Raw genomic sequence first — 13,787 nt, forward strand, 5'->3', positions numbered from 1 at the left:
AGTGGTCTTGTTTTTATCTTGTGCCACCATTTCATGTTGTCAGTGGTTTGGACTTCAACCATTCTAATAGAAGGTTAATAGATTATCGTTATTTCAATTTGAAATACTCTAATGGTACAATATTAAGCTACTTTTCATTTGTATTTTCTATACAATTCAGGCTCTGCCCTGTTCTATTTTACTCTACTTGATGTAGAACAATAGGATTCAAGCTGAGTATTGTCTTGAGTGACTCCATTTTATAGTGTAGCAGTTTGCTACATTTTGAGTGCAGGTGCTGCTTTGGAATAACAGTGAACATTTGTGCAAGTAACAACCTTCACCAACACATTATGAATCATGATCAAGAAGATTCTGTATAACTTAATCATACATGTAATAACATGACACATATGAAGATATCAGGATAGATCAGGAATATCTGGAGACATGGTGATATCACGAAAATAGTATAAGGCCCAGGCCAATTATTGAACCTCTCAGAATTACAGAGGTCACAATCCCTACATCTGTATTATCTGTGGGTGAGGATATAACATAAAGGGGTAACAGGACCTACCATATTCTCATCTACTATCACTGTGCATGTATCACAAGATTCATGTGCTGTTATGGTCTCTTCTGTACCTGAAACCCTAACTCATCAAAATCTTCACTACATGAAATAGCCTACTCATACTGCCACTTTCTCTGGTACTATCTAGCACGTTATCCAGATTTTTTTTTAATCTAGCCTGTCTTGAAGTGGCTTAGTACTTACAGTAAGTAATTTTTGAAAAACCTATCTAACCATTTGCAGTAACAATTTTTGCTTCGATCATATGAATAATTATAACTAAAATATATTCTAAATAGACAAAGTGTTCTTAAGTGATGTTGAGGGAGAGGGAGAAAGAAGACAGAATAGGGATCAGCAGAGAGAATAATTTCAAGATATGTCAAGAGGTTTACTGTGTCACACTCTTGTCTTTTGATTCTTGTAATTCTTCACAGAACAATTCACTGTAAATGGCTTACAGAGTCCAGTCTTAGCTCAATTGGGTGGAAACCTAGAACTCAGTTGTGAGTTGTCTCCTCCACAACAAGCCAAGCACATGGAAATTCGCTGGTTCCGGAATCGCTATACAGAGCCAATATATCTGTATAGGAATGGTAAAGACCTGCTTGGAAGAATTATCTCCAAGTATGTTGAGCGGACTGAACTTCTGAAAGATGATATTGGAATAGGGAAAGTAACCCTCAGAATATTTAATGTGATTGTTGATGATGATGGGTCCTATCGTTGCTTCTTCAAAGATGACAACTTCTATGAAGAACACATCACAGAGGTTAAAGTCACAGGTAGGCATGAATTTCTCTGTGACCTTTTTATACCCATGATTCAAGGCATATATAGTATTGAGTAGAAGGAAAATTCTTAGTGTTTAACTCTTATTGCATGGATTGATTAATAAGCTGACCTTTCTGCATTTAATTTTTAATTAGGTATTATGGGAGATCAAAAATGAAAATAACTACTGTGCAGAAAATATTTCTATCAGAAAAAACCAAGCACTGACAAAAATGTATTCACATACTTTTATACAAAAATGCTTAAAATCTGTACATTTATCTTTGTTTTTTAAAATAAAGTTGTTCAATTAAAAAAAGAAATATTTTTTTTCTATTTCAATCTGAATTAATTCACTGATTAGTCAATGCCCAAATAATTTTTCTAAGTCTTATATTTTGAGCAACTATTTTCATTATGCTCAGATATAATGCTATATTTGAAGTATAGACAACTATGTGTAATTTATATTCCTTTGCTCATTCTGAAATATTTTAAAGAGACAAGATCTGGAGGGAATGTAGAGGGTTTAAAGGAAACTAAACTAAATCATATATATGTGCATATATAGGTAGAATTCTTGACCAAGTTGATTAAAATTTATTAACTTTCATCTAACACTGAACTCATAGTTTAAAGCCAAGAGACATGAAATATTCCATTTCCATTTTAGTAGTCATATGTAACATAGAGCTACTATGTTTGCAGAGATATAATTTTTTTATTCTAGACACATTTTACTAGACAGATAAGTTTTGATAGAGTGCCTTAAGACTCCATAAACTTTTTCATTGACAATATATTACATACGATTTATGTTTCAGAAATTATCCTAAAAGTTTTTAGACATATTCAATTTTCTAAATAAATACATACCTTTCAGAGTATTAATGTATTTCCTGTGTTACATGACACACATTGTCTAAATTTACCTATAATTAAAATAAACATAGTTTCAAATAAAGTTACTCCATAGTGTTTAAAATTCAACTTATTATTTAATTTGTTCACAGGAGTTCAAAAGTAACCACTAACAATGCTAAAACAAAAACATTAAATTATAATTTCTATTATAATAGAATTTATTCAATTATATTCAAATTATGTTCAAATATTTCTTTCTATTTGGCATAATTGAAAGATTAAGTTACATTTCTATTACTTTGTAAATACCAAAAATAATTTAAATAAATGAATAAACAAGTGAAACATGTCTTCTCCTAGTTGACTTAATTTGGACATCTTGTTGACTACATATTATACTCTTTCCATCTAACTCTGAAGATATTCATGAGATATTTTATTAAATATTCTGTGTATTTACATTACAGATATTATCCCCTTCCTCCAACTTCATCCCTCCTCCCCCTCCCATGAGATTCTTATGTCAACCAGAGTCCTGTAAAAATTTTTCTACAACTGTAAATTTTGAAACTGGGATTAAAATTGAAAAGAGCTTTTATTGTCCTATCTTGTCCTCTTCCATGTATAACTAATGATAGTATTCTGCTATTTTGTTTTAAACAGCCACAAGCTCAGACATTCACATTCTTATGCATCCACCTAATATTGAAGGTGTGATGTTGGAGTGTCATTCAGGTGGTTGGTTCCCAAAGCCTCATATGGAATGGAGAGACAGCAAAGGAGAGCTCATTCAAGCTACATCAAAATCCCATTTACAAAATGAAAAAAAAACTTTTACTATGAAAATGACCCTTCTTATTACATTCAACTCCAACTGGAATGTCACTTGCTACCTTCAAAACCCTGTAACTCACCAAGAAGAAAGCGTAAATATTGTCCTGTCAGGTAAATTGTGTGTGCTTCTTCAGTAACAGCCATTGTCACTCTTACTCATTATTCTTTCTTGACTAAGTTTCTATGGACTTATTTCCCCATGGCCTTACTCCTCACCTATTATGGCATCACTAACTTTCTTTGATATATTAATTTTATCACTCTGTATCCTTGACTAATATGGTTTCCATTTCTGTCACTATGAGAAAATGTCATGATCATAAACAAATTCAGGTGGGGGAAGATTCTATTTGGATTACACTGCTACATGACAGTTTACCACCAAGGGGAGCCAGAACAGGAGTTCAAATTAGGAGTTTGGTGGCAAGAACTGAAGTAGAAATTACAGATGAACACTGTTCATTTGCTTTTTCTCCCTGGTTTTCACAGCTCAGTTTCTTAAACAACCCAGTAACATCTGCCCTAATATGGCCACTGCCACTCCTGGTGGGATGGGTCTTCTACACTCACTATTAATCGAGAAATGGGCACAGGACAACTGATGAAGGCAACTACTGAATTAGGGCTTTTTCTTTCAAGGTGACCCTATTTAGTCTTAAATCAACAAAACCAACTAGTTTATTGACATTGAAGTTTCCAAGGCACAACTTTTGACATTTTACTCTCTTTTAATTTCTTTATGTTTCATAGCTTTAACTATCACCAGAACTCTAAGAGTTTCTTAAGTTATACCTTCTCTTACCTCTGCTATCATCTAAAAACTCGTAAGTCAAACCAAAATAAGCATATGAAAACCTAAATTCATGGTTAATCCCAAGACTGCTTAATGTGCTGTTGTGTAGTGGAATCTTATATTTTCAGTTTCGCAAAACCAAATCTTTACCTTGATTTTTGTTTTTCATTGTATTCCTGCATACAGAATAATAGTAGTAGGTCTTCCTTAAAGTATAACCAGAGCTGTTCTGAGTCAGGTAGCACCAATGATGCCAATTTGGCCACATAGTCTAAAAATAAAAGTAGAACTCAAACCCAAGGTGGAGTGATAAAGTCATCAGATTAATAATTGGATCCTAAATTGTCACTTTTCACCATCTTTTCTTTGTTATCTAAGTCTGAATTATGGTCTATGAATTTGAAATAGCACCTTAAAATTGTTGGTTCTAAACTAGTTTAATATGGTTTATTTTGAGCATAGAGACAGGATAATTTACTTAAAATATCTATGTCTAGTACCCTAAGATTACTCTCTGTTTACTTATATTTAAATATCTTCAAACATTTAATTCATCTGTTTCTTTGGTAAATTTATGGCCTTATCTCCTAATATTTTCCATCTCTATCTTGTCTATTCATAAATCATGTAGATGAGCTCTGCCTGAAAATTTTTTCTAGTACTTTTTTAGTATATTGTAAATTGAATCAACTTTTCTTATCCATATTCAAATCTTATATCCTAATAAGCAATAACTTGATGACCAACTTGAAGTATACCACTCACTGATCTCCATGCAAGAGGGAGTCCCCATTCTTTACCTCTTTAACTTTACTTTATTTCTTATTAATTTTTAAATCTATTATGCAACTGTAGGATTATGATATTTTTTACATCTGTGTCCTTTGCAAAAAAATGAATCCTTGATGTTTCTATACACTAGCTCACCCGATTTAAACATTAGATATTATAAATAATGAAACAATACTTGATGTTTGGATTAAGTGAAACAAAAATGGGTTGTAAGCATGCATCAGTATTGGTTTCTATCCCTGAAATAGCTAGGTATTATGTGAAAAAGACTATTAGAAAGACTAAACCCACTGATTTAGTAGAAAAATATGTTTGTATGTGTATAGCTATGTATAAATGACCTACAGCACACACATATGTATATCCATATATGTAAAAATATAAATATTTGTGGATTTACACCTTTATTGAGTAATAAAAAGTTTATTTTATTATGTAGTAAGGTCTTTAAGCAATTGTAAATTCTGAACAACATATTTTAAATTTTGTTTAACACAAACTTTGGAGTTTGTGTTGCAATTTATGAAATACGAGATTTTAAGCAAATTTGTACTCATCAAACAGAAAGAAGAATGAAGATGGATGACAAAGAAAAGGTCTTGGTCAAATGCAATCATGTAGAAATTTGTTACTAACTGAGTGGTAGGCTGACAAAATTTCACTTTGATCTCATGGTGTTTTTATCTGGGAAATTTTATCTGGGAAAGAACTAATACATGTAAATTACATGTAATAAAGTTTGAGTAAAATACAGGTTTATTTCACAAATAACAAATATCCAAAATGATGTAGAAGAATTCATGGTGGTCCCTAATTAGCATTCTACTGAAACAATGAAGTGTTTTTATTAAAGAGTTCAGAATTTTTATCGAGGAATGAAGATATAAAATTCATATGGATAACAACAAACGAAAACTTACACAAACTTTAGTCTCTAGATACATTCAGTATCAATACCCAACATTTATGAGTACATTAAATTGAGAAGTGCACATATAGTGATGTTTCAGACATGAGTGCTACAGCACTAATTTGGAGTGATGTTATACTAATTTATGGAAGCCTTTCTCTAGACTTTAGAGAAGATTTTTATTCTAAAAAGCTCTAAGAAGGGAGCGTCTCTTCCTTTTACCAAGTAGTCTTATGAGGCAGGATGGATGGGTAGAAGTGTGGAAGGTAATCTCTACATACTCATATAGCAGCCTCACTGTAATCTCTACTTGGCTTATTTTTACTCAGGTCATGTCCTGCTCTTAGTCCAACTCATTATAACTCCCTCACTTGTCTATGGCTAATATTCCACGTGGTAGTCTCTTAAATAGTAATATGCATTAGGTAATTCTAGCACTCCTAACTAGGTATGTCCATCCCAAGGTTTCTCAGTGGTACAATTTGTCATTCACTGTTTTAGGTGAACTGTTTTCATGGATAATTGTTTGGATAATGATTCTGTGTATATTATCAGTTGTGATGATTACCTTCCAAGTGACTAACTTACTACGTTTAAAACATGGTAAGTATGGCTGAGTGGTGGGGAACTTAAGTAGGAGGAAAAGAAGTAGTTACAGCTAGCCAATCAATGCTTCCCTATTCAGTTTTGATAGAAAGTCATACACTCCTGGGTCACCTTTTACACATGCACACACACACACACACACACACACACACTTATGTATGTATGTATATGTGTGTGTGTGTGTGTGTGTGTGTGTGTGTGTGTAAAGGTGTTGCCTTTATGCTAATTAAGTTCAACCCACATTTATCTGAGGTGATTGCCATCCAAGATCTGTATGTGTTCACCCATGCTCCAGTAAACTATTCAGAAATACAGTTAACTATTCTTGAACCATCCAGACACAAATAAGTACTCTCTTAATCACAATCATGTAAGCAATCTCAGATAAACTCTGGTACACTAATGTAGACTTACATAGCATCTTCTATCTGTCATGGATGACTTGGTGATTATTCTTCTTGTGAATTTGTCAGTTTACATGGGTATGAGAAACTTTTTATCTAATTATTTTACTTACATTTCAAATGTTGTACCCCTTCATGCTTTTTCCTCTATTAACTTCACACCTTATCCCCTCCTATCCCCTTTCCCTCTAAAAGTGTGCTCCACCATCCACCCAACCACTGCTTTCTCACCCTTCTAACATAGCCTTTATGTGAGGCATCAAGTTTCTCTATGATCAGTGCCAGATAAGACAGTCCTCTGCTACTTATGTGGCAATAACCAGGGTGGTTTAGTCCTTTAAATGTCTGAGGGCTATGGTTAGTTGAAACTGTTGTTCTTCCTATGGAATTGTAATCACCTTTAGCTGGTTAAGTTCATTAACTTACTCTTCCACTTGGATTTATAGGCTCAGTCCCATGGTGGGCTGTGAGTATCTGATTTGGGAAACTAGGATCCGGCAGGGGTATTAACTTCAAGACTCCCACAGATATCTAATAGGGTACTGATGTAGTTACATGCAAACTATGTGTATAAATATTAAAGGCTTCTGACATTTAATAAAACACTAGTAAAATTGCTCATTATTCAGATAACTGGGCAGACAGTATGACAATACTAATTATCACCATTTTTTCTTTAGCATAATAACCAGCTCTACCTTAAGAAGTTCCATTAGAAAACACCAGAATGGCATTATCAAGACGAACTAAAAAGTTCACTTTGGGAAAAAGAACCTCATGAAATAATAATTTTATTAATATATCTTGAGGGTAATCATTATCTATCTGTCCCTGAGAGAAAATTTGAATTAGCAACCAAGTGTCACTATGATATTTCAAACATTCATTCTGTTCTACATTATAAGGTTGTGCAAGAATACCAGGCACCTTTCCAAAATTAACAAGAGACTGTTGTCTGCCTAACACAATCACTTCAGCAATGGCTTCATAATAAGGAACTATATATTTCTTAAATAAGGTCCTAAGTTGAAACAAGAAAAGGGGAGCATTCAGCCATAACGATGCAGTAGGCAAACATGGAGAAGGAAATACAAGCAAATGTAAAGACTGATTATAAGACAGGACACAAATTGCTATTGAATGGCCAGTTCCAAAAGCTGTAAAGTAGCCTGTCCTTCAGACATGAAACTTCTATGTTAGTTAGGATATGAATCACCTCTCAAAATATCAAACAAAGGCCTCACCTGTCCTGTACTTAATTTCAAATGGTGTCTAAGCCAATTAATATCTCCTAATAATTTTTGAAAGTCATTTAATGCCTTTAGTTGATCTTGTCTAATTCTAATTTTTGATGAGTGATACCCTTATCACCTGACATGAACCCTAGATATTTATAGGGTTCTTGAATTTGAACTTTTTCTGAAGCTATCTGTAATCCCTTTGCTGCTAAATGCTTCTTCAAATCTCCAAAACATAGTAAGACTTCCTGAGAATCCCTCCCAGCAATAAGATATCATCAATATAGTCAGTAATGCACAACTGGGGGCATGTTTTTCTAACTGCCAAAATAGCTGGTGGCATAAACTTCTGGCATAAAATAGTACTACTAGCCATTGCTTGAGCCAAACCACCCAATGATTGTGTCTTCTAGACTACCCGAAATTGCTAAAAGGGACACCGAAATCAAAAAGCTCACATCCTCAGGATTTAATGGAATAGTAAAAAGGCAATCTTTAAGATATACAACCATTTTATAGTATCGTTTAGGTATAGCTGTAGGATAGGGTAGGTCAACCTGCAAAGCTCCTGTATTCATCATAGTGAAATTAACCTTTCTAAGATCTTGCAGCAGGCACTATTTTCCTGGCTTCTTTTTTATAACAAAAATTATGGTATTCTAGGGGGAATTGGATACTACATGGTGACCAACCTCCAATTGCTCTTGCTCTATTGAGTGACTACCTGATTTTTTTTCTGAGGAAAATGGCCACTGATAAACCCACACAGGATCACTGGATAAGCACTGAATCTTATTTTCATGGGGAAAGGAATGACATTGGCCACTACTGAAATGTCCCAAATCCACCCTATTAAGTTTTATTTTAAGCTATACTGGTTGAGTCATACCTTGATTATTTTTCTCAACTTTCTATGGGGTAGATACCCTTTATTCAGCATCTGTTTGGTAACAGCTTCATTTGACTCTTGAATAGGACCATATAAGTCTTGTTTCATATTAGATAGACTATCACTTAAATCTCCCTTTGTAGGTAATTGAGTTCAACGATCACCAGCAGCCACTGCAATTTGAGCATATACTCTGACAGGCAGGCCAATCTGATTGGTATTACACTCACATGGGCCTTCTCACAGGAACATATTAAGATTCCAATTAGCTTTACATTTGATTTCCCAAGGAAAGCGGCATGGCTGCTTGAGACCTTTATAAACAATGGGTTTTAGTCAATATTGACCCTGACATTTGGCTGAGAGGGAGGATCAGCATGGAGCTGAGTCAGTTCCTGGGACATCTGATGGACAATAACAAGCTCTGAATTGGGTCAGTTCCTGGAATTCTTTAAGGTTTCACCAAAGATAATATAGCTAGTATAGCAACCAATTAAAAATGTACTAACATCACTGCTACACTCGTAGCCCATCATGTTAGACTTTACCTAACCCTTCAAGAAAATTCCTCTAACTTTGCATAAAAGAAGCTGTTGAACATCTTTTGTCATAATTTTGTATGAATGGATGAGCCCTGCATTCTGGTTGTTTCTGCAGAATAAATGCTCTTTGTTTTTGTGGGTGAAATATTCCAATTAGTATTTTCAGCTTATGCATTCATCATGACAGTGCATTTGCAGGCTTCTCGCCACCCAGAACTCCATAATAGATAGTTTCCACTGGACAAGGTGGCTTTACACATGGTTTTTCAATCTGATGGAGTTAAACTTGCTTCTATCACTGTGTCTAATAGTGCTTGAGTAAAAGGAGGAGTGGCTTCATATTGTACAAATGCTGCTTTCAGTGACTTAATTACTTTAAATTCCAATTGTTGATACTGTCTAACTTTATTGCCCTTTTGATCGACTATTTCAACCCCATGAAAGGCTAGGACTTTGGAAGTATCCTGTCCTTCTTTACAGACATGAACTAGTGCCTGTTTCAGTGAGGAGTAACAAATAAGAGTCTCATTTCGTATTTTCTTATCTTTGATATATTTTTAACTCCTCCAATTTATTAGTTATTTTTTGTAACTGAATTTCTAACTCTAATTTGCAAACCTGTATTTCATATTTGGCAGAGTCTTTTTGCCCTGCTAAACAACTTTATAAGTTTAATTGTGAGACTATAAGTATGTATTCTTCAACCCAGTCAGAGATTTGAGAAGGAATTAAATATTACATGAGTATGCAAGAAGCACACAGACACAGCTTTCAAACTATAAAAATTATAGAGATATGTAACCTGTAAAGTTCCCAACATTTTTTATAACATTGGAGCATCTATCTTCAGCCTTCTGACCTAGAACATCTGATAGACCTTATGTGAAGCAGGAGTTGAATATCTTGCATCTGTTTGTACATTTTGGATAGAATTATGTCTGCAGAAGAAATATGGCAGTCCCTGCCAAGTGACCACCTTACCACTATTGAAGCCACTTCCCCAGGCAAAATTCATGCTTTATATCTTTTTTGAAGCAGAATGGGGTACTGTCAGGAGAAAACATGTCTCTTAGTCAAAAGATCTTTTAATGTTGCAATGATATTAAATGGTTTTGTGAATCTTCAATGCTTTTGAAGACCATCTATCTATATATAGCATAACTGACGGTCACACATTGATTATTTTAGCTATCAACTACTTCAATAACATTGTAAACACTTATTGTAATTAAACAAATTAAAATCTGATATGTCCTTGAATTTTCAGTACTTGACCATTAATTTCCATTACTTAATCATCCTAAACAGTTTATAATAGCCTTGCATTCTTATATGAATTACATAGGCACAATGCCTAAGAATAACAAAATTAATATTAAATGTTATGTCAATATAGAAAGATTTCTTTCAGTGAGAACCTTAAGCATTCATCATTATCCAAAATTTTGTATTTATGTAACAAAATAGAAACTCAATTCTTCATATATATATATATAATTATAATAACTTTAATAATCCTCCACTATTTGTCTAATTTCTTATAATATTATTATATCCTCTTTTTTTCTTTTCTACCCCATTCACTTTTCCTATGAAAGAAAGATAGAGAAGAAAAAAGAATAGAAGTACCTGAGTCTAAGCAATCTATCTGGCATGGTTCTCACTTTGTTTTATAAAATCATTTAATTCTTGGAAAAATTTCGATGGTCATGTTCTTTAAAAGAGAATTATTAAATCAAGATGCTCTTTAGGATATAATAGAAACTTAACATTGTAATAATGATAACTGACAAAGAATTAATTTCCTTTAAATCCATTCTTTTTTGACTGATCAAAATAGTATCACCTAAAACCCAAAACGGTATTTGTTGTGTTTCTCACCTTTAGGTATTGGAATCACTTGGGAAGTGAGTAGTACCAGGAAAAGGAAGGTTAAAAGCTCAGCCTCAGTGATGGGGCTTTCTCTCAGTAGAAAAAGGGAAAATAAACTGTGCTAGAAGATGGCAGCTCATAGAAATGCTGAAAAAGAAGTAGGAAAATATCATGAAACAGCCTGTTTCAAAAGAAAGAGTTAAAATCACACCAACAATGCCACCAGATTTAGAGGATGCTCATGCTGGAATTAAAAGATCACTATCAGCTTGCCCAGAAGATAAATACAGTATGATGGCTGCTCATAGTGTGAAGAAGGCTATGATGAGATATAATGACACACTATAAATAGGCTGGATCTAAAGCTTTTACAAAAAAAATACCATTGACTTCCTATGGGACAGAATTGCCTTAATTTAAACAAATTTTAAATAACTGGATTGCTCAAAATAGACTTAGGCTAGAAAGAAATGAATGATAACCCTAGTACTGAAGGCCAATCCTCAATTTTAATGACTAGCATGGAAGAGGGATAATGCTATGAATGTAGACTAGTGAAACAGTAAGGGGAATGAGTATAATTAGGGAGCAGTTGCTATCTGAAACATACTCTGATAAACAAAGACAGAATTGATGTTATGATGTTATGAAGTTACAATAGAACAATGTTGCTTAGCAGCTTTATGATCTTGGAACACATTTGAAAAGCCAGGAAAAGATCCACCTCATTTACAAAGATTATACAAAGCTCTGGAGAAGACTTCACTAATTGTAAACAAATATTGTTCTCAATTGAGATCTCAAAAACAGATGCAAAGCAGGTTTTTATAGGGACCTTGGTATTTGAAAATGTGAATATCTTATGAAGAACAAGTTCTTACACCATCAAGACACTATCTATGTCTGAGTGGAGCGGTATATAACTGCTATTGAGAGTCTAATATGCATCATGTTAATATAGTAAGTCATCTATAGATAGTATCAGAAAATATAGTCATTTGCAACACAAATGATCGCAAATTAAGATCTCTGATCTCAATTTGCTTGGTGCCTTAATTTTGGAAAATTTGGTCATTTTTAACACAATTGTAAACAAAGCATCTCTAAGGGCAATGGTTATTTTAGGCATAAATTGGATAGAAATCCTACACTTCCTGATTTATTCAGTCTATGCAGCATAGACTACAATTGGAACAATGGGTGTAGTCAACACAGCATAAAGTAAAGAACATCTGTCTCATATCAGCCAGGAAAGAATAAACAGGCAGAAATACCACAACAAAGCAAACCTAATGCACACTACTGAAGGGAGTTCTTCTTAGACTTGGTCATAGATAAATATCTTACTGTATTCCACCAAAAATCAATGTTATAAAAATACTTCATTGAATTTATGGTGTTTTTCCCACAGGGACAGTAGGGTTGAACTTGTAAAGCACTCAACTGACTGTCAAAAGAATCAAAGTGAATGTAGATATGATCGTTGATGAAATCAAATTTATGATTTTATCATTTGTGTAAACTTGTGATGAACTTTGTAACATGTGATCATGATCATGTATTCTGAAAAATATTTAAGTGCTAAGAACAAGGAGAAGAGTCAGAAGAGTGCAGAGAAAAAGAGAGCTGAGAGAGGAACTGAGTTGAGGAGAAGGTTTTAGACAGAACACTTTTTTTAGACAGAACTGAACTCAAGAACTTAAAAGTATAGGCATAGCTGTGGGAGGAAGGGCATTGAGAGTAAGATCATTATTGTTGCATCAATGCAGGCAGAGAAAGCTGTATTAGAAAGAGAACTCAGAGAGGAATAATTAAAAACTATATGTAACATAAAATACTAATAAAGCAATGTGCAGAATGCAGAGGGAAAGATAAAAGGAGAAAATGTTGGAGAGAGCAGAAATAGCAGGAAGACCTTCTTTTTACCATGGGGAAGAACAGGTCCTTTCTTAATAACAAGGCAGGCTTAGTCTTATTAAAAGGAGCAAAGCTTTTTTTTTTTTTTCTTAATAACTTGGGTTTAATTCAGTTAGCATTAAAAAAATATAACTTTTTCTTTCTCTATATGAACAAGACTGGAGTTCATTTTTATCCAGAATGAATGAGTTCTTTCTGTACCAGTGTTTAGTCTTTTGCTTCATACGCATATGTAAGTATGGATGTGTGTACATGTAAGTATGTAATTGTAAGAATGTGTGTGTGAGTGTGTGTTAGAATGTAATTGTGAGAATGCATGCAAGCTGGTCCCAACTTGTCTGAGGGAAAATGTATATACGTGCAGTTGTGAATCTGTATGTGAGTTTATTCATATTTGCCTATGTAAAAGCTTTTCCTTCTGCAAGTGTTATTCTCTTCTCTTGATTCAATTAAAGTGTATTGGTCAAACTTCCATGTAACCCAACTAACAAGAGGCATTTGGACAAAAGAGATAAAAGAGAGAGGGAGATAGATGTACAATTTTTCCCCTTAGGAGAATTTTTTTTCCTTTTTCCCCACTTAGAAGAATTTTATTTTCTTTAGAGTACAGTAGTTTTACTCTTTTGGGGCGTAAAAGGCTGCTAGCTTAGGCGATTAACACCTGTAGCTTAACAACAGGGCAATAAGTAAAGTGGTCTTTGTTTTATCTCAGCAGAGATTTGTGCTTCTGAAAGACTCCCAGAACGGGAAGACCCTCACTCAAGTCTCAGGATGACACAACCCCTGAAGAACTCAA

At 33.9% G+C, this 13,787-nt stretch overlaps 1 protein-coding gene across 1 annotated transcript in view; it reads left to right on the forward strand.

Annotated features, from left to right (window-relative positions):
• The window catches only part of LOC308424279 (selection and upkeep of intraepithelial T-cells protein 2-like), a gene marked incomplete at both ends in the record, with an annotated part of 78,312 nt that overhangs the window by 25,270 nt on the left and 39,255 nt on the right, over window positions 1-13,787 (forward strand). The window contains 2 exons of the mRNA XM_080921223.1: window positions 994-1,341; window positions 2,858-3,139. Coding sequence (XP_080777349.1) covers window positions 994-1,341; window positions 2,858-3,139 — 630 coding nt within the window. The remainder of the gene's footprint in view (window positions 1-993; window positions 1,342-2,857; window positions 3,140-13,787) is intronic.

Source organism: Micromys minutus (assembly GCF_963924665.1).
Source record: "Micromys minutus genome assembly, chromosome: 9".
Classification (NCBI taxonomy): domain Eukaryota; kingdom Metazoa; phylum Chordata; class Mammalia; order Rodentia; family Muridae; genus Micromys; species Micromys minutus.